Source organism: Bos taurus, chromosome 12 (assembly GCF_002263795.3).
Source record: "Bos taurus isolate L1 Dominette 01449 registration number 42190680 breed Hereford chromosome 12, ARS-UCD2.0, whole genome shotgun sequence".
NCBI classification, from domain to species: domain Eukaryota; kingdom Metazoa; phylum Chordata; class Mammalia; order Artiodactyla; family Bovidae; genus Bos; species Bos taurus.
The window spans coordinates 75,634,239-75,655,910 of record NC_037339.1 but is presented as its reverse complement, the minus strand read 5'-3'; the positions used below and the strand labels follow the sequence as shown (position 1 = coordinate 75,655,910).

Below are 21,672 nucleotides of genomic sequence, written 5' to 3'. Positions count from 1 at the left end.
GTAGGTAGGACAGATCTGTAGCCTAAAAGATTTACTGACTCTTCACAGAAAAGTTTGTTGATCCCTGCCCTGGGTGATCTAATTGTTTTCTCTTTTAAATTTAATTTAGTTTAATTTAATTTTATTTGGCCATGTCACATGGCCTGAGGGATCTTGGCTTCCTGACCAGGGATCGAACCTGTGCCCCCTACAGTAGAAGTACAATGTCTTAACCACTAGGCCACCAGGAAAATCCCTGTTTTCTAATTGGCATGAATTCAGGGGCATACAATCCTGATTTTCCAGGGCCCTTTGATTTTACTTTCTCAGTCCCACTTTCTTCAGGTTATATGTATCCAGGTCATTTTCATCTCTCCTCCTAAGTAAGTCCACAGAACATAAGGGTTCCCACTGATTTTGGTTTGGCTGGTATTAGACATCTATTTAGAGGCTAAGGTTAGAACCTCGCTTCATCTCCTGCTATTTCTGCTACAAAGCTGCTTTGCTTAGCTGGCAATGACATCAGTAAGACAAATGAGTAAGTCTAGAAAATTAAATGAAAACAGTGTGTAATTACCAGTTAAGGATTTTTCTGAAATAAATAAGTACTATCATTGCCATAATGAATTTTAATCTTGTCATTTCACCCCAGTTCAAGTATGCGGAATTCACAGTAAGCAAGCTTGTTACCCCCTGGCCTTTGGGGTTCCTGCTGCACTCATGGCTGTATCTCTGAGTAAGTAGAAGTCAGTTAGATTAATACAGTCCTGTGGTCAGGTCAGGCCCTCACATAAATTGTTGTGACCAACTTTTAAAAGTTCATGTAACAAATTGTAATAGTGAGTAGCCCGAAGAATTGCCATCCCGTGTTAAACATACTCTGAGAATTCAAAGAAAATAGAGTTGGCATATTGTTTCAGAATGAATAGGATGAAAAAAATAGTCTACAGGAAAAGGGATCTCTTGAGTGGGACATTTAAGGATTTAAAACTATTTAGGCAGATTAAGAAGAAGGTATCTTAAGATTAAGATAGAATCTGCTGGACTAGGTGAACCTATGGCTGAAAGCTTTTGTTCTTATCATCGACAACTCGCCTAAAGACATGGCAAGGTCATTTAAATACTTCTAAACAAACCTGTTTTCTGAAATGTATCATCTCTAAATGTTTCTGCAAGACTGTCTTCCCTCTGGAAGGAGTCTGTGTGTATAGTCATTTGCACGTTAAGTTCTTGGCGTTGGCTGCTTAGGAAGTGGGAAGAATATTCCACAGAAGATAGTCCAGTTTGAAAGATGGTAGATGTCTTCATTTCCTTGGGCTATCATAACAAAACACCACATACTGAGTGGCTTAAATAACAAAAATTTATTATCTCACATTTGTGGGGGCTGGATTGAAGAAAATTAGCATTGAGTGAGAATACAAACAAACCTCTCTTCCTTTAACTGTAAAGAACACCCACAATCTGGCACATACTTGGATATATGTTTGAGAGCTGGCACCTGTCAAAACTTCAAGCCTTCTTAAATGGACAAAAACAAATAGATCATCAAACAATCCATCAGTGTTTTAACATTACTGAGTTGTGGTGTTGGATAATTAGAAATCCTAGCATAGGGATTGTTTTTCAGAATCTCTTCCAGAAAGACTTCCACCCCACCCCCCACCAAGTTATTTTCACAACACTGTGCATTTTCTAAGAAGGTCCATGAAAGAATGACCTCACTGAAAAAGTACTTTTAACCTTCATAAAGCTGTAGATGCAGATGCATAGATGGACAGATCTATTTCTGTCCCATGACCACAGAGTAAATTCTGCCACATGTGATTAAGTAAAAGTTTCAACAGATTAATTCCTATTTTTTGTCTGTAGATCTGAAAAAAGAAGAAAAAACTTTCTCTTCCCATTGCAACCCCAGAAAATTAAAGCTGTGTTCTCTGCCCTTGTAGAGTAAGGCATTAATCTGCTTTGTCAAAGCACTTATCCCTTTAAAGAGGAATAGGACTCACGCTCAAATAGCTGTACTGAGCGTCTGCAAGCTGCAGTTCTGGGAAGGAGATGGTATTAGGCTTCAATGTTTGCATATGAAAACACAGTGTAATATTTCTCAGAAGCCCCTGTGATTATTAGAGTCAAAAGCACTGTGGAACCTGGGGGAGAGGGAGGTAAACCCACCCTTTGAGTCATCCCAGTATTTCCAAAATAAGGTTGTAACTCAGATAAAAACACGTGTTCTGAGTCACAGATAGTTCTGTCACACACCTTGTTGACGTGTCTTCTGCTCTCCCCAGTCGTGTTTGTCATTGGCAGTGGAATGTACAAGAAGGTCCAGCCCCAGGGAAACATCATGTCTAAAGTCGCCAGGTGCATTGGGGTGAGTATTTCAGTACTCCTCTCTCTCAATCACATTTCGTCACCCCACCCCCCCACCCCGAACCTTCTGCCTCCTTTAAATTAAATCTCCATGAACCTTTGACTTTGCTCTAAACATTTTCTTGGTGGCCTTTACTCTTTTGATAAATTGAAGTTTCTTATAAAACTTACCAAATGGAAAAGGACACAAATAGAACTCAAAACGGGAGGGATGGAAAAATAGCTCCTGATCCTTTAAAATAAGATCAGCGGTGAAAGAAAAACAAATCAGAGGGACTCTCCGCTTCTTTAAAAATGACAAGCAGCATCTGATGTTCGTCAGGGAGCAGTGGAACTAAGATGGAGAGGCCAGGTTTTGTAATGTATATCCAGAGTGGAAGCATGGACAATGTCAGCGATCTTCTTTTCAGGAACTAAGGCCAAGAAAATAACTTTTAAAAATGAACACAGCTTCACATTAGAAGATTGTAATTCTACTGAATGCTGCTCCGTAGAGAATCCAGACAGTGAGGTAGTAACAGTGTGGTTTTCTTTACTGCAGCTCAAACACTCCCAGTTAGTGAGAGGTGAAAAATAAATGCATGTTAGGCCTTTAGCATCATCATGACACATGTCTTCTCTCCCGAGTCTTCCACTGAAGGGAGTTCAACTGAAATGTGTTTCACTGATAAAGGAGTTGGTTCTGTTTTGAAACTTGCTTGTTCTTCCTTCCTTTCAGTTTGCCATCAAAAATAGGATTAGGCATCGGAGTAAGAAATTTCCTAAGAGGGAGCACTGGCTGGACTGGGCTAGCGAGAAATATGATGTAAGTGATGATTGTTGCTGCAACGGCCCCAGTGATTGCAATTCATGTTATTAAGGCTACATGGATAAAATTATCAGTTGTATCTTCAAGTTTATTAGCATTTTAAAGAAGACGATGCGTGAGAGAGCTTATTTACACTGAAAAGAACTTGAGAAACAGTGATATATAATTTATCTAGAAACAGTATCACCTTTCCGTAGACGTTCGTGTGGAATCATCGGCCTTGAGTTATGTGTCATTACGATCACATAACTTTAGATCAAATATGGAAGAGTTAAGTGATGGTGGTGGGATTTACATTTAGTGAATTTACCTTGAAACGAGTAACTTACCTCAAGTGTTAAAGATGTTTGCATTCATATTTTCAATACATTAGGAATCTGGGGTTTTCTAAAGAAAACTGTGATAGAGTTCTTGGAACAATGACTCACCTCCCAGCTTGTCTCTAGATGAGACCATGTCTAAGCTGAAAATGGCATTGCGGGAGAGCTGTGCTGATTGCGGCGGGCTGTGACTGACACACTCTCTTCCTCCAACTGCAGGAGCGGCTCATCTCTCAAATTAAGATGGTTACAAGGGTGATGTTCCTGTACATTCCTCTCCCCATGTTCTGGGCCTTGTTTGATCAGCAGGTAATGTGAAACTATGCTTCTGTACATCTTCATTAACAGAACATGCTTTGGGCATATTTAGTTCCTGAAAATGTTCTCTTCCAGTTCCTTTTTCATGTTTCATTTATATGGTAACTGTTAGATCACCTTGCTGTTGTTCAGCCGTTTGATCGTGTCCAGCTCTTGGCGAGCCCATGGACTGCAGTACACCAGACTTCCTTGTCCTTCACCATCTCCCGGAGTCTGCTCTCATTCATGTCCATTGAGTCAGTGATGCCGTCCAACCATCTCACACTGCAGCACCCCTTCTCCTCTTGCTCTCAACCTTTCCCAGCATCAGGAAATCACCTGGGTTTCTTTTTTTAAAAAAATTAACTCTAGGTGGTTCTATCCACATCTGGGCGGCAAAATAATGAAGAAAATTAGGTAAGGGTCGAGTAAAGGAGCCTTGGGAAATGTTTTTTTAACTTTTTATTTTGTACTGGGGTATAGCCAATTAACAATGCTGTGACAGTTTCAGGTCTACAGCCAAGGGACTCAGCCATACATGTACGCGAATCCATTCTCCCCTCCCGTCCAGGCTGCCACATAACATTGAGCAGAGTTCTCTGTGCTATACAGTAGGTCCTTGCTGGTTATCCATTTTAAATACAGCAGTGTATACCTGTCCGTAGGAGTCTTGCGAAAGATTTGACCCAAGTGTCCAGGACTCCTGCCAGTCAGAGTGAGAACAAAGAGGTTTTCTACTGATGGTTGTTATTTAGTTGCTGCTAAGTCGTGTCCAGTTCTTTGTGACTCCATGGACTGCAGTGTACCAAGCTTCCCTGTCCCACTGTCTCCCAGAGTTGCTCGAATTCATGGCCATTGAGTCGGTGATGCTATCCAACCATCTCATCCTCTGTCACCCCCTTCTCCTCTTGCCCTCAGTCTTCCCCAGCATCAGGGTATTTTTCAGTGAGTCATCTCTTTGCAACAGGTGGCCAAAGTATTGGAGCTTCAGTTTCAGCAACAGTCCTTCCAGTGAATATTCAGGGTTGATTTCCTTTAGGATTGACCGATTTGATACAGCAAGTAAAAGATGTATTGTCTTGTATGGGATCCACTTTAGACTGAAACTTGATATCTTGCACACCGAAATGGGATGCTTGGGCTAGAAGTACCATCCAGAAATGCGAAATGACTCTGCCAAAGTCATTCTTCCCAGAGCAGGAGCTGGAACACATCATTGACTTGTCACAGTGGGAAGACATGTACCTAGGAATTTTTCAAAATAAGGTTAGAAAACCCAATGCATGACGCTCAGGAGCCAAAGTCATAAGATAATCTTTCTTTTAGAAACTGAAGTTGAAGAAAAAAATTTGCACACATGCATGGTTTTATTGCACAGGTATGATTATTAAAAGGATATATCTTCTCTTGGGGGGAAAAAAAGTGTAGACATTAATCTCCTCATTTGAAAGTATGGAATTCAGACCAGCATCTTAACCTGTTTTCCATGTTGGGCAGGGAGCAGTTATTAGAATCAGGCTTGCACTAGAAACCCACTCAGCACCTTTCAGCTGTGTGACTTGGTGTCATCCTGTGAGCCTTCTGAAAGTGTAATGACTCAGGACAAGGTGGTGAAGATCCAAAGAGAAAACGTGTATTAAGTAGTCAGTGACCGGCTTTGATTAAGAACTCAGCCAGTGGCAGACTTCCTGACTTTCTATGCTGTTCTCCCAGTGGAGGGACCGGATGTGATAGATTACACTGAAACATTCACATATCTAGTTCTCCATGGGCTATATAACATCCACTTGTACAGTCCTGCATCATCTGTTACTGCAAAACAGGTTGAATGTCAATAGGCTGCCCAGGTTTAAACCCATCACCCTCTTGATGGAGATACACTTTAGGACAGTCTAGCTGTGGAAATCCCATGGACGGAGGAGCCTGGTGGGCTGCAGTCCATGGGGTCGCTAGAGTCGGACACGACTGAGCGACTTCACTTTCACTTCTCACTTTCACGCATTGGAGAAGGAAATGGCAACCCACTCCAGTGTTCTTGCCTGCAGAATCCCAGGGATGGGGGAGCCTGGTGGGCTGCCATCTATGGGGTCGCACAGAGCTGGACACGACTGAAGCGACTTAGCAGCAGCAGCAGCAGCTGTCAGCAGTAGAACTCTTTAACAGTTATGATATTCCTGAAACTGTGATCCCAGTGAATAGAGAATATCCTCAGGGTATGAAGCTGCTCTCACCTTGCAGGTGATGTCAGCTTCCCAGCAAACCTCAGAAGTGCATTTTTGTCTTTCTGAAGAATGTTGTTGTTGTTCAGTCCCCGTTCATGTCCTACTCTTTGTGACCCCATGGTCCGCAGCATGCCAGGCTTCCCTGTGGTTCACTGTCTCCCAGAGTTTGCTCAGACTCATGTCCATTGAGTCGGTGACACTATCTAACCATTTCATCCTCTGCCACCCTCTTCTCCTGCCTTCAATCTTTCCCATCCTCAGGGTCTTTTCCAGTGAGTCGTCTCTTTGCATCAGGTGGCCAAACTGTTGGAGCTAGCTTATCTCAAAGCAGTACTTTGTGCACTCCTCGTGAGGGCTTGGAGTGCTATCTGCTGTTAAAGTGGAAACGCAAGCGGTTTCCTCAGCTATAGTCACAGCGGAGCCGGAGACCAGCCTGATATTGACAAACAGTTTTAAACCCCGTGACAATTCAGACCTCATTCCTGGTTAGGAAAAGACTCCACACTGACTTGTAAAACATTTAAAACCCATGTTCCCAAATGATGCAGTATGCCTATTTGTTTTTTAAGGGCTCCAGGTGGACACTGCAAGCAACGACCATGAGTGGGAAAATTGTAAGTCTGGGGCACGGAGATATGGACAACTCCGGGTTACTATTCCTTTGCCTTCTTTCTGCTTCCCTCTCATAACATTTCAAGCCCTCAAGTGATCCTCTATGCGAACTTATCAGTGAGATATCCCCCCTCTTTTTTAGGGAATCATTGAAATCCAGCCGGATCAGATGCAGGTAGGAGAAAATATTTCAGTTGCTTTCCGAGCTCAGAGCCACCACTGAGACAGTAACAGCCCCTCTCCGCTTCACCTGCAGACGGTGAACGCCATCCTGATCGTCATCATGGTCCCCATCGTGGATGCCGTGGTATATCCTCTGATCGCAAAGTGTGGTTTAAATTTCACGTAGGTGACCCTCGGCTTAGGGTCAGGGTTGGGGCTGTGTTCCCTCGCCTCCCAGAGCCCTGGTGGTAGCAATGTCTGGCTCTTCTCCCACGATCCCATGTGTCTGAGGGAGTTTTCCAAGAAATATTTTTGAATCAGATGTCTATGTGCTGACGTTTCTGAAAATTTGCCCTTAAAATAATAGTGCTATTAATGGCCATCTGCAGAAGCATCTAATTAAGACTCCCTGGTGAGCGCAGAGGATAGAAATTTCAACTATGATCCAGAGGAGTCTCTAGAAATTAAACATCCAAACGCAAGTGAGAAATTGTATTACGTTTATCCTCCTTCATCTTGGTCATGAATAAGAGCCAAAGAGGCCCTTGGAGGGACTTCTCTGGCGGTCCAGTGGTTACAACCCTGCACTTCCGCTTCAGGGGCCACAAGTTCGATTCCTGGTTGGGGAACTAGGTTCCCTCAAGCCCTGTGGCACAGCCAAAAATAAATAAATGAAGATGTGTGCTTAATTTAAAAAATAAGAGAGAGACCCTTGGGATCCACGTGTTTAGTGGGGAATTAGTTTTGTCTGGGGCTGGGAGAGGAGGGCTCCCTACGGGGGTTTGCCCTCAGATCACTCGCCCATGGCTTCCTGAGAGTCACCCTCTCGCTCATCTCCCCCAGCTCCTTGAAGAAGATGACAGTTGGCATGTTCCTGGCTTCCATGGCTTTTGTAGCGGCTGCCATCGTGCAGGTGGAGATTGACGTGAGTTGCCTTCTGACTCTCCAGTGGCCTTTCCTGGTGGATGTGGGGACACGTCCTCCTCTAGGACTGAGACTGTGAGAGGGGCCAGGCAGGGACTGGCTGGTGAAGCAGGTCCTGGAGCTGTGGGCGGTGTGCATGTATTCTAACATTCCCGATATGGTTAGTTCCGCAGCTTGTCCATGTCATTTGGGCTCAAAATGGGACTAAGGCTGTTTGTCTGAGATCAGGTCTTAGATAAAAGGCCTCTGTCTCTCTGTCTCTCACACCCTCTCTGCTCTCCCCTTCTTTCCCCACTCCTTCACCCCATGTCTTTCTCTCTCTCTCTGTCTCTTTCTCCATCTCTGTCCTTCTATCTCTCCCTCCCTCCCTCCTCTCTGTTTAAATTTTTAATTGTGGTAAAATATATATAACATAAAATTTATCATCTTGATCATTTCTGCGTGTACAGTTTGGTAGCGCTAAGAACATCCATATGGTTGTGACCTCAATCTCTAGAACTCTTTTCATCTTGCAAAACTGAAACCCTGGACCCATTGAACAACAGCTCCTTGTGTCCCGTCTCTCCAGTCCCCCGGGCACGACCTTTCTTTTTCTGTCTCCATGAATTTGACTGTTCTCTGTGTCTCGTGGAAGTGGAGTCATACAGTACCTGTCCTCTTGTGTCTGACTGACTTCACTGAGCACGATGTCGTCATGTTGTAGCACACGTCAGAGTTTCCTCCCTTCAGGCAGAAGAATAGTCTGTCACGTGGATGTAACACCTGTTGTTTTCCATTTACCTCTTGATGGACGTTGGGTCATTCCACCTCGTGGCTGTTGTCAGTAATCCTGCCATAAGCTTGGGTGTGCTCACCTTCTCTTGGACATGACTCACTTTATGGAAAACTGTGGGGCTAAAATCGACATGGATTGCCTCAGTGACCCTGGGATTTAAGAGAAGACATGGTAGGGAAAAGGCAGGACCCCTGAGCAGGGTGTGAGGCAGGAGTCCATAAAGCGTTGTGAGGGGATCTTCAGAGCACCGTGTCCAGGGCTGAGGTCTGGGCTTCCAGAGTTATGAGCACGGAGGCTGACATCTGCAGGGAGAAGATCCCAGGCCCTACCAGAGCAGCCTCGTGTAGGGGATGGTTTCTCTGACCCTCCGTGTACTGGGCGGTGTAACCTGGCATCTTTTGACCAGGTTTGACTTGGAGGTGGCCAGGCAGGAGCTGGGGCAGCCTCTTGCTGACCGTTTCTGTGTTCTGTACGAGCGTCACTTTCTGCGAGTGCCAGGAGACGTGGGAATGGAGGCCTCCTGGGCTTCGTGGTGGATGCCTGGTGTGCCTCAGCCAACATGGCTGCCTCAGCCAGGGGGATAGGATCACAGCGCCAAGGTTAAGGTCATCGTCAACATGCACCGAGGACCTCAAGGCCACGTCTCTTTTATTTTGTTCAGAAAACTCTGCCCGTCTTCCCCAAAGGAAATGAAGTCCAAATCAAAGTCCTGAATATAGGAGATAGTAACATGACCGTGTCTTTTCCCGGAACGACAGAGACATATAACCAGATGTCTCAAGTAAGTAGAAGTGAGCTTTCTTTTCCCTCTTCTGACCCGAGCTATAATAGGGTTTGGAGAGCCGATCTTCTGGGTTCTTGGAGCAATCCTAAGACAACCCCCAAAGTGAAACATCTTCATCCTTAATCTAATTCTGGCTTCACTCTGGACCAGTGTATGAATCACCCGGGGAGCTTGTTAAAATGCAGATTTGTGACCAGTGGGTCTGAAATGCTGCATTTTTACAAGCTTTCTGGTGACAGTGCTTTTGCTGGTACATGGAGCCGCACTTTAAAGAGCAAGGTTCTGGGTCAGTGGTTCTCCACCAATGCCATTCTGGCCCCTCAGGGAACACTGGGCAATCTCTGGAGACGTTGTTGTCACAACTGGGATTTTGCTGGCATCTCCTGTGTAGAAGCTAGGAGCTTCCCAGGTGGCACAATGGAAAACAGGAGGTGCCAAAGATGCAGGTTCCATCCCTGGGTCAGGAAGATCCCCTGGAGAAGGAAATGGCAACCCTCTCCAGTATTCTGGCCTGGAGAATCCCATGGACAGAGGGGCCTGGTGGACTGAGGTCCATGGGGTCGCAAAAGAGTTGGATGTGACTGAGTGACTCAACATGCACACACACACACACACACACACACACACACACACTCTCTCTCTCATAGAAACTAGAGATACTGACACACCAGTCTGAGGCTGGAACACCCTGCTGTGGATGGATGGTCATGGGTCTTGATTAGAGCTTCTCTTCTCTGGAGAGCTTTGATAATTCTCACACTGGCATCCCAGCTCCTGAAGTTTTGATTTAACTGGTCTCATTGCTGTTCAGCCACCTGTTGAGGTCCTATTGAGGACCACTCCCTTAGATCTCGCCAAACTAATAACTGTGCAGGAAGAAAGAATGCTTGACTCCCGATGCTTAGGAAAGGCCACCATCGGTTTTCACCCAGGCTGTTGCTTTTCCTCATTGCGGCTCTTTGCCCAATGGTAGAAATAATTTCCATAGTGTTTATTATCATAAAATGAAAGTAAAATGCTGAATGAAAGTCATAGTTCTTGTGGTAATGCTAAACAACTTCAGACTAGAGTGCACAGGGTGGGCTGGTGCAGAAGCTGAGACGAACCAATGCCAGCTCCCCCCGAGGCATTTTTGATGTATATGAACGTGACCTGGGAATGTCAAATCGCATGCATGACAGTTGTCACCTAGTACAGAACAGGGCTCCGGTGTAAACTGTGACCCTCTTCCCCCGTTACAGCCAAAAGACTTTATGACTTTCAACGTAGACAACCTAAGTATAAACATTTCTTCTACTGGATCACCAGTCACTCCAGTAACTTATAACTTTGAGTCCGGCCATCGCCATACCCTTCTCGTCTGGGCCCCAAGTAACTACCAAGTGGTAAGTAGCTGGGCGTTCCCAGCCGACTCTGACAGTGTGTGTTGTTGGAGACACGGCCGTCTAGTGCTGTGACTTGGTTTTACTCCCATGTGGTATTGTATTAGATAATCCTCCATTCTTGCTTTTTCAAGGACATAGTCATCTGACTTCCAATAAAGGTTTGACTGGTGGATGGGAAGGGTTGATAGGAATTTGACAAATTTTAAAAAGAACTTCTGGGCACAGTATGGTGTGTTTGAATACAAGTTGCACAGCACCTGTGTGCATTCTCAGAGACTTTTTGAGATAAAGTTTTAAATGCACCTTTAATAGTATTCATTTTAAAACTTGGCAGTGAATAATTGGGAGATTAGAGCCATCTCTGAAAAAAATAGTGAGTCCATCAAGTAAAAGCAATAGAAATGCATTAAAATGATTTCATGACAAAATATGGACATCTAGATATTCCATTCAGCATATAAAGAAGCTATGAAGGTGTAGCTGACCTAGTGAGGGAGTTGTGGGTACTCTGTAAGGTGAGTTTTGGTGAGCTTCTATAAAACTGTGTACAGAATGAAGACTTGTTGGTAATGTGTGTAATTAGGGGGCTGTTGAGAGGCTTTCCCTAAATTCTTAAGAGAGCAGTGATCTGTGGAACCACTAAAAAGCAAGCACTAAAAATTATAAAGGCTTATGGAACTCTGCTCGATATTATGTGGCCGCCTGGATGGGAATGGAGTTCCGGGGAGAATGGATACATGTTTATGTGTGGCTGAGCCCCTTTGCTGTTCACCCAAAACTATCACAACATCGTTAATTGACTACACCCAAGTACAAAATGGCTTTCCAGGTGGCGCAGTGGTAAAGAGCCCGCCCGTCAGTGCAGGAGACGTAAGAGACGTGGGTTCCATCCCTGGGTCAGAAGGATCCCCTGGAGAAGGAAATGGCAACCCACTCCAGTATTCTTGCCTGGAGAATCCCACGGACAGAGGAGCCTGGCGAGCTACAGTCCACAGGGTCGCAAAGAGTCAGACACGACTGAAGTGACTAGCATGTACTCACAATATAAAATAAAAAAGTTTTTTAAAATTGTAAAGGCTCCTTTTAACTTCACATAAACCAAGGCTGAGTGGTGGAGCCTAGCTAATTTAATCACGGTGCCCTTAGCTCCTAGAATAAGGACTCTAGCACTCTCCTTCTCTAAAGCCTGAACTGTTCATCGGAACTTTTTCTAAGGAGTTAGATTTGATAATGTTTTCTTTCTCAGGTAAAAGATGGCCTTAACCAGAAGCCAGAAAAAGGGAGAAATGGAATCAGGTATGTGTACTTCCTTAACACTTAAGTTATATCAGCTTCTTATGGAAGTAATGTGTACCCATGGTAAAATCCAGCTGTGACAAGGATATCAAATGAGAGTCTGGGGTTTCCCCCAAGAATGTGAGGCTGGTTCAGTATTTTTTAAGTCATAAATAAAATCCATCATCTTAATATACTAAAGAGGAAAATCCACATCATCAAATCAATTGATGCAGAAAAAAGACTTGATAAAATTCAGCATCCATCCATTTAACAACCCTCAGCAAACTAGGAGCCGAAGGGAAGTTCCTTATTCTGAAAAAGGACTGAACTTCCCTGGTGGTCCAGCAGTTAACAGTCTGCCTGCCAGGGCAGGGGGCACAGGTTCAGCCCCTGGTCAGGGAAGATTCCTCACACCACGGGGCAACTAAGCTTGCTCCACCAGTGCTGAGCCCACATACTGCAGCTGCTGAAGCCTGGGTACGCTAGAGCCCACGCTCCACGAGAGAAGCCAGCACAGTGGGAAGCCCGTGCCCCGCAGAAGAGTGGCCCCCGCTCACCACAACTAGAGAAAGCCCGTGCGCAGCAACAAAGACCCAGCACAGCAAAATAAACAGAATTATTAAAAATCCCAGCTAACATTGCACTTAATGGCAGAAGTCTAAATGCTGCCCCCCCGCAAAATTAGGAACTAGGTCAGGTTGCCTACTCCATTCTTTTTCAAGATCCTTGCAGATGCTAGTGCCATGAGGCAAGAAAAATACGTAAAAGCACCTAGATTGGAAAGGAAGAAATAAAAGTCTCTCTACACGCAAAAGGCATGAATGTCTACATCACAAGTCCCATGGACTTGATAGCAAAAGCTCATAGACTCACTAGGTGAGTTTAGAAGGGTTACAGGATACAAGGCCAATGACAAGAAAAACGTATTTGTATATACCAGCAATAAATGATTGGAAGCTATACCTTTTCAGTTCAGTCGCTCAGTCATGTCCGACTCTGCGACCCCATGAATCGCAGCACACCAGGCCTCCCTGTCCATCACCAACTCCCGGAGTTCACTCAAACTCATGTCCATCAAGTCAGTGATGCCATCCAGCCATCTCATCGTCTGTTGTCCCCTTCTCCTCCTGCCCCCAATTCCCTCCCAGCATCAGGGTCTTTTCCAATGAGTCAACTCTTCGCATGAGGTGGCCAAAGTATTAGAGTTTCAGCTTTAGCATCATTCCTTCCAAAGAACACCCAGGACTGATCTCCTTTAGGATGGACTGGTTGGACCTCCTTGCAGTCCAAGGGACTCTCAAGAGTCTTCTCCAACACCACAGTTCAAAAGCATCAATTCTTCAGTGCTCTGCTTTCTTCACAGTCCAACTCTCACATCCATACATGACCACTGGAAAAACCATAGCCTTGACTAGACGGACCTTTGTTGGCAAAGTAATGTCTCTGCTTTTCAATATGCTATCTAGATTGCTCATAACTTTCCTTCCAAGGAGTGTCTTTTAATTTCATGGCTGCAGTCACCATCTGCAGTGATTTTGGAGCCCCCAAAAATAAAGTCTGACACTGTTTCCACTGTTTCCCCATCTCTTTCACCATTTTTAAATTATGAGAATGCTAAAAGATTTAGTCTCTTAGCAAATTTTAAGTATATTGTATTAATTAATTATAGTTATTGTGCTGTACTTTGGATCCTTAGAACTTATTCATCTTAAAACTGAAACTTGAGACTTCTCTGGTGATCCAGTGTTTAGGCCTCCCTGCTCACAATGCAGGGGGCCTGGGTTCAACTCCTGGTCAGGGAACTAGATCCCACAGGCCACAACTCAGAGTTTGCATGCCACAAGTAAAAGCATCCCGCGTGCTGCAACCAAGACCTGGTGCAGTCAAATAAATAAACATATTCTCAAAAAACTGAACGCTCATGCCCTTCGACCAACATCTCCCTTCCCCATTCTCCCCCTACTTGGCAACTACCACTCATTTTTGTTTCACCTAGGTATGCACCCCAAAGAAACAGAAATATATGTCCACTCAGAAACTTGTAGATAAATGGTCAAAGCACAGACGAAAATGTAGAAACAATTAAAATGCCCATCAGCTGATGAACAAACTGTGGTCTGACCATACAATGGAATATTATTCAGTCACGAAAAGGGATGGAGTACTGCTGTCTGCTGCAGTGTGAACGCACCTTAAAGGCATGATACCAAGCTGGAGAGGCCGGGCACCCAGACCTCCGGCCGTGTGATTCCATGTACGTGAAACAGCAGCGTATCCACAGAGAGAGAAAGCCAGGGGGCGAGGTGGTTGCCAGGGCCTGGGGGTGGGAGGGGCGGGAGGAGCCGGGGCGGGGGGGGTGGGAGGGGCACTGCCCGCGCGGCCGCGTGTCCTTCTGGACTGACGAGAACCGGGGCTGTTGTGCTGCATGCACGGCCCTGTGGCTGCAGTGAAATCACTGAATTGTAGGCTTTATTTACAGGGGTGAGTTTTGCTGCATGTGAATTCTGTCTCATAAAGCCTGTTTATTTTTCATGGAAGAGGAACAAATCTCTCTGTCCCCCAGTTACTCTTTAAGGAACCGGTCCCATTTGTGTCCTTTCCTCAGCTGGCTCCCACTGAGAAAACTTTGCAGCTTAGGTCCTGGTGCACTAAGAGGCCAACGCCAAGGCTTCCTTAACGGGACCCTAGGATTTGCCCTAGTCAAAACTCTTAGAGCTCAGTAGGTCTTGAACCTCTGCTTTCCTCACCCTTCAAAGAGCTCAGAATGTGTTTGCTGCTTATGCTTTACTATTTTCTGTGTGTATGAGAACACATCTGATATTTGTGATGTTGCTTTTTTTTTTCTCAGATTATTTCCATTCTTACTGGTATCTCATACCAACCCTAAGACATATGTCAGGCAGGCAATAGTACTCAAGTGTTAGGGTAATGTTTTAAGTCTTATGTCTTGTACAAAGCCAGGCCCCAGGCCCAAGGGTCTACTCCTAATTTCATGCTATTTCCACTGTAGGTGTTTCAAATGGTTCATCTTGGTCTTCTATAGAAGTGTCGTTTACAGTTTGGAGCAGAATTCATTCTGTTAGGCTCCTGTCGACCTCCACCAGGTTCAGTTTTCTACTCAAATCACCTGTCAAATGACACCAAGGCCAATGCCTAAGGACGTTTGGACTTGAATTTCATTCATAAAAATGTTCCCTCAGTCCCTGCAATTTGACCGATATTACTTACTGCTGCAAACATAGATGAAACTTGGCCACCATTGACAAAAAAAATTAATAGTCCACCTAAAGAAAAAATAGAGAATTTTATTTGAGCCGATCTGAGAAGTATAACCCAGGAAGCACTCTTCCAGAAAACTCTGAGACCTGCTCCACTTGTTAGAAGTCAAAGGTACTTCATTTATACAAAGATACTTCCAAATATACATTTTTCAGACACAAGGTTATACATCAAAATGACACACTGACGTTTGTGCATCAGGCTCACCAAAAACACAGATCTGAATGTACAATGCGAGCAGCAGGTAACCATGACCATGACCCCCTACTGAATAAGGAAGCAATGTTATCGTCCAAGGACTCACATTGCTGGCATCAGAGGAAACAAAACAAAGAAGCATTGATCTCTGCGGTGGAGCCAGCATTCTCACCTTTGAGGAGGTCTGGTTAATGTATAATGAAGACACATGCCATTAGGGAGGGCTCAGTATAGGTAAGGAGTATGTTATGCTTCATTTTCTTGTCCTGCCTTGAAACATAAATTTTATTCCATCACCCTATATTTTATGGATGTGAAAGTTACATTGTTCTTTATGGTACTTAAGTATATACCATTATCACTTCTCATTCTCTAAATTGGATGATCTGTATACCTTCACTCATCTCTCTGTCAGAAAAGACCCACCGGTCTTATTTGGGGCAGCCCACTTCTCCTCCCTGGGGCAGTATAAGAATGTCAGAGTCTTCTCTAGCCTGGAACGTTTGAGGAAGGGGTCTCTAACCATTTGTCCCCCTGGTCACCGCCTATATGGTCCTTTGGAGGAAATAACCCAGCGGGTCCCATGGAAGCTTGGGCACAGGGGACACTGCAGAGACTAGAAACCTTGGGACCCAGCGCCCAGTGCTCCTGGGTGTTCCATTCCCAGCCGTATTCCTACGGGATGCTGGTCACTGTTACTCTGTGATCTGCAGGCATAGGTCTCTGCCGTCTAAAGGGAATTCCTTAAAACTCTGCTTCCTGGGCTGGCCCAAGTCATCCTCTCCACTCCTTGGAGCCCCTCCTTGCCTGAGGGTGCTCTTTAAAAAGGTAAAGGAAATAATTGGGCTTCTCTAACCCCCAAAAGAAGCCCCAGTTGGAGACTGACTTTTAGGTACTCAGCAACTTCTGCTTTTGGTCGTTCACTGCTTTGGCTCTCGAGTTTCTGGAGTAAGAAGCCCAAAGACACGGCTGCCTTCTGGAAAGGAAAGAGATCAGCACCTATTTCAACCCATACTTGCTGCTGCTGCTGGTGCGTCGTTTCAGTGGTGTCCGACTCTGTGCAACCCCATAGACGGCAGCCCACGAGGCTCTCCCGTCCCTGGGATTCTCCAGGCAAGAACACTGGAGTGGGTTGCCATTTCCTTCTCCAATGCATGAAAGTGAAAAGTGAAAGTGAAGTCACTCAGTCGTGTCCGATTCTTAGTGACCCCATACTTAATATCCCCAAATATCACTGAAATAGTTCCTAGTTACAAAGTAGTTAGAAGAGTTCCCAGCGTTTCACTGTGTGAAATAAATTCTTTTACATGTGTTCTAACCAGCAGGCAAGCAAAGACAGACCTAGACGCGGTTACTTTCTGTCTTTATGCTCTAGAAGACCTCTGCAAACATCTTAAATTCCTTCCAAAAGGAAACAGCCCAGCTTCAGGTGCAACATACTGTGACCTAGAGCAAATAGTCCGCTCACAAGACTGATGGTTTTCTGTTTCAGATTCGTAAATGCTTTTGGCGAGAGCTTCAACGTCACAATGGATGGGGAAGTTTACAACAATGTCTCCAGTCACAATGCCAGTGAATATCTTTTTTTCTCTTCTGGAGTGTAAGTGCCTACAATGGCCACTTTGCTCTACAGTTAAGGGTTTCAAGCCTTTTTCTTTAATTAGTATATTGAAGATTTCAATACCAAGAATGTTAACCTGTATCAACCTTTTTTTTTTTTTTTTTTTAGAAAGAGCTTCACAATAAACTCACCAGAGATTTCACAACCGTGTGGAAAAGAGTTCAAAACACCCTACCTTGGATTTGGTAGCGCGTTTACCTATGTAATCACCAGAAAGGTTAGTGACTCATTGCACTGAGTCAGACATGCCACTCAAACGTTATTGGTGAGAGTCCTTGCAAACAGAACATAGGAATGATTTAATGGAGTAATATAAGGGTCTGTATTTTAAACAAGTTTTAGGATTAATTCAGTTCACCGCTAATTCTTTAGTTTATCATTGCCTTAAGTTTGCTGTTAGAATAAAATTACACAGACTGACTTACTCTAAAAATTCACGTTGACCAGTATCTGATGCTTCCTCGTAGACATTTAACATAGACTTTGGAAACTGTTAGTTCAAAGAGCTGGGAATGTTTTCAACAAACCTGACTTCCAGCCTACTCTCTCGTTGAAGAGGAAAAAGCTAGTGAACAGACTTTCCAGTCCCGCCGAGGCCATCCAAGTCCGAGGATAAAATGCAGGGTTGCACGTTTACATTTACAAGATGTACTGTCTGGATGGATTGAATGAGGTGACCCCGAAGGTCCAGGTTCAGTTGGCCGGGCTGCGTGATTTGTATTCTGAAAGCAGTCTCAATTTTCATGTCTTTTTGTCTCTGCCTCCCTGGTCCAGAGTGACGGTTGCCCCGAAGCAAAGGCTTTCGAAGACATCTCCCCAAACACAGTCAGCATGGCTCTGCAGATCCCGCAGTACTTCCTCCTCACCTGCGGCGAGGTGGTCTTCTCCGTCACCGGGCTGGAGTTCTCCTACTCTCAGGTCTCTTGGCTACTGTCTTTACACCCCTCGCCTGCAGCCCTGCCTTCCGAAAACGCTGCTGGGGCTTAACAGTGAGCTGGAGCAGCCATGCACTTACAGTGTAAAAGAAAACTCTAGAAATGTGGGTAGATCATGGTAGATTCTACTGAACATGGTTTTAGAGACTACCCAGTCTTATTTGCTGAATAAGAATATTACTGTTTAGGCAATTTGCTGGTGATCCAGTGGTTAGGACTCCATGCTTTCTCAGCCAAGGGCACAGGTTCAATCCCTGGTTAGGAAACTGAGACCCCACCAGCCTCATGGTGAGGCCCCCCCACCCAAAAAAAGGAATATTACTGTTTAGCATTACGACTGTCCACCTATAGGTGTCTGAATTCCCAGTTATATGTTAGAATTTGGGGTCCTAAGTAGGAAAAATTCTATTAATGACCATTACCAGGGTCAAGATGGTCAGTGGTTCCATGTTCTCAAACAACCCCATCCGTAACAGCGTTCACATACAGGTCCTCATTGTCATTAAGATTCCCTTGAGGTCTCTTCGTAACTCCCAGTAAACCCACCGATTAAGGTCTCACTCTTAAAAGTTAAAAAATAGTTTTGCTTTTGTGAACGTTAGACTAATGAGGCACATTTTGCTGATACCTGAATTTAGAGCTTAGGTTCTGAACTGGTTTATCACAATGCGGCTAGAGCCGTCATAACCCCCACGTGCCTAGTATCTTCACATTTTGCAGTAAAGACTGTAAATGTGAGCTGGATGATCCTTTTCTGCAATGACCTCACAGTCTAGTTAAGGAGATGACTACAACACAGGTGACGAGAGTTTGCTTGGTGAGTAGTTTTGGTGACTTGGCAGGAAAACCCTCCAAAGAGCAAGCGGACAACACAGAGAGCAGCCTCCACTCAGGGTGAAGGAGATGTCAGGCTGGGTGGCTTTGTTTGAAAATTCTTCTATGGAGATAGAATCAGTTCATCTGTAGATTCGTCCGTTTCATTAGGATGATAATTCTGCAAGCATGCAGAGAGTGAAGAACAAACGACTCTTGTGTGCTCATCCAACATGAGCATTTGGGATGTCTTGTCATCCAAGTGATAGTCCTTTTCGCATTTAAACCAACCCAACTCTTAATGTGCCTTCTGGGGAGTCGGCGGCCTCATTAAGGGAGTTGTTGAGTTAGGCGTGATCTCCTGCTCTGAGCTTGGCGTCTAACTTGGGACTCACTCTTTCTCGTTCCCTTCAGGCTCCTTCCAACATGAAGTCGGTACTTCAAGCAGGATGGCTGTTGACCGTGGCCGTCGGCAACATCATCGTGCTTATTGTGGCAGGAGCAGGCCAGTTCAGTGAACAGGTACAGATGCAAACAGAGATCACGTGTACCTCTGTCTTGTCTGTTGATGACCCTCCCTGGTGGTGGTTTAGTCACTAAGTTGTGTCCGACTCTTGTGACCCCATGGACCCGCCAGGCTCCTCTGTCCATGGGATTTTCCAGCCAAGAATACTGGAGTGGATTGCCATTTCCCGTCTGTATATACACGTGGTCGTCTCCACTAATGGCCAAATAACACCCTCAGAGCCAGCCAGACAGAGCAGTTCCCAAACACCCTCACGGCCAAGTGTGTGCTCATTCTGCTTGTTTCTCCTTGGTGTTACACGGCCGGAATATAACCAGATGTAGCCACGTGTGGTTAACAGGCTGGGCTGTGCTCTCTGTGCTCAGTCGTGTCTGACTCTTTGCAACCCCACAGACTATAGCCCACCAGCCACTCTGTCCATGAAGATTCTCCAAGCAAGAATACTGGATTGGGTTGCCATGCCCTCCTCCAGGGGATCTTCCCGACCCAGGGGTCAAACCCAGGGTCTCCCACATTGCAGGCAGATTCTTTACTGTCTGAGCCACCACCAGGGAAGCCTGAGGTTAACATACTGACACCCTAATATCATTTACTATCAAAGGAAACGTCTTTTCCTAGCTGCATTGATTGCAGAGTAATGGCCCCAAACCAGGCATGTTATCCAGAAAGTTTCATACCACCAAAAGTTAAAACCATTCTAAAGGTTGTTGTAATTTTTCCCATTTAAAATGAGGGCTTTTCTGGTTCTAGAACTCTATCCCTCAGCACTCAGCATCTCTGCCTCATAAGAGAGCTGTCCCTTAGCTCATCAGATTCATTACCAACCCCACCAGGACCCATCAGGGTCTATCCTGCCTGCTCTTGACCTCACGGTATTGCCAAAGGGTAATTTAGAACGTTTCAGCACATTCTTTTTCCCTCAAGAGTACTGCCTGGTGTTCTGTTGGTCCAGCTTTTTGCCTTAAGACTTGGGTTTTTAGAGATTTTTTTCTCATTTTCTTATGGGTGTCCAGAGCTGTTAGAAGAATTACATTCAGGAAAAGCTGGCCATTCTGTGTCTGTGGCCATAGCCTACTGATTTTCCCCAACAACTGCATTTCCAACACCTTTGATCTAGATGTCGAAAGAAAAACTACCCGCAGTGTATACATGCATTCCCGTAACCTCTACTGTTTTTGTTTTTTTCCTGCTCCAACTCAAACTCTTCGAAGTGGGCCGAGTACGTTCTGTTTGCGGCGTTGCTTCTGGTCGTCTGCGTAATATTTGCCATCATGGCTCGATTCTATACGTACATCAACCCAGCAGAGGTTGAAGCTCAGTTTGATAAGGATGACAAGGAAGATTACCTGGAAAAGAGTAACCCATACGCCAAGCTGGACTCCGTCTCCCAGACACAAATGTGAATGTCAGGAAGCCCGCGGAGCCGGGGCTGGCCCCAGGATGTGCCCAGGGGTCTGTCCCCTGGGGGCAGGACGCTCTGTTGGGTGGCCTCTGATGGGGAAGGCTTCAGAACTGTGGACCAAACCAAGTCAGCTGCTTTCTCAGCAGCCGGCAGTGAACCGGAAACTCCAAAAGAAGTCCTTTTGTTTGTTTTTAGAGAAGTCTTATTTAAAGCGTGCACGCACACACACTTTTATAACAGAGTCCATACTCTGCCTTAACTCCTTTTCCTAACACACAAATAAAGTTTTTTGGACTAACTTGAATTTTTGAAACGGTGGCAAATTTCCGTACTGTTTGTATTCGCACACTCTGTGGAAACAATGTTAAATGAGGCAAAAAGTGAATGGTTAGGCTTTTGAATGGTATGTATTCATAATAAGGGCCGGCTGGTATTAACTGATAACTCTACCTTCTGTTTTTAGTTCTGTTTTTCCATTCCCTACCTCTTTGTAAATTATGTATAACTCGAAAAACCACTCAGGTAAAGGCAAGTCATGATTTTTGGAGTTTCAACGGTATGAAATAAACTCTCATTCTCAAGAGTAAGTGTCTGTATGTTGGGGGGCAGGGTAAAAAGTCCTTACTGTGCTTCCTGACTATACAAGCCATGCCCGCTCATTAGATGCCCGCACATCGGAATTTCATCAAAGGTGGCAAAAGCAGGAACAAAGCAAGGCCCACAGACAGGAAATTCCAGAAACAGGAGATGTCAAGGTTTCCTTCTTTTGGCCCTGCTTTTCTCAGGGGTATCTCTAACCTACACGTCTCTTTTATTATTAGAATCTTCCTATGTTCATATCTCTGTACCATCTCAAAGGGTTTATCTCAATTCTCGTGAGCATTTTTCTGCTTGAATAAAAATCGTTCCAAAATACTGTAAATACTCCCTGCCCAGTCCATCCTATAAGTATTTATCATACAGCCATTCCCAGGTGTCA

At 44.9% G+C, this 21,672-nt stretch overlaps 1 protein-coding gene across 1 annotated transcript in view; it reads left to right on the top strand.

The window, feature by feature from the left end:
* Window positions 1–21,276, top strand: part of SLC15A1 (solute carrier family 15 member 1) — a 46,684-nt gene extending 25,408 nt beyond the window's left edge. The window contains 16 exon segments of the mRNA NM_001099378.1: window positions 632–715; window positions 2,271–2,353; window positions 3,071–3,157; window positions 3,700–3,789; window positions 6,569–6,613; window positions 6,754–6,786; window positions 6,868–6,956; window positions 7,617–7,698; window positions 9,134–9,253; window positions 10,498–10,641; window positions 11,888–11,937; window positions 16,889–16,996; window positions 17,126–17,234; window positions 17,792–17,935; window positions 19,180–19,287; window positions 20,503–21,276. Coding sequence (NP_001092848.1) covers window positions 632–715; window positions 2,271–2,353; window positions 3,071–3,157; window positions 3,700–3,789; window positions 6,569–6,613; window positions 6,754–6,786; window positions 6,868–6,956; window positions 7,617–7,698; window positions 9,134–9,253; window positions 10,498–10,641; window positions 11,888–11,937; window positions 16,889–16,996; window positions 17,126–17,234; window positions 17,792–17,935; window positions 19,180–19,287; window positions 20,503–20,694 — 1,568 coding nt within the window. The 3' untranslated portion in view covers window positions 20,695–21,276.
* The last annotated feature ends 396 nt before the right edge of the window (window positions 21,277–21,672 follow it).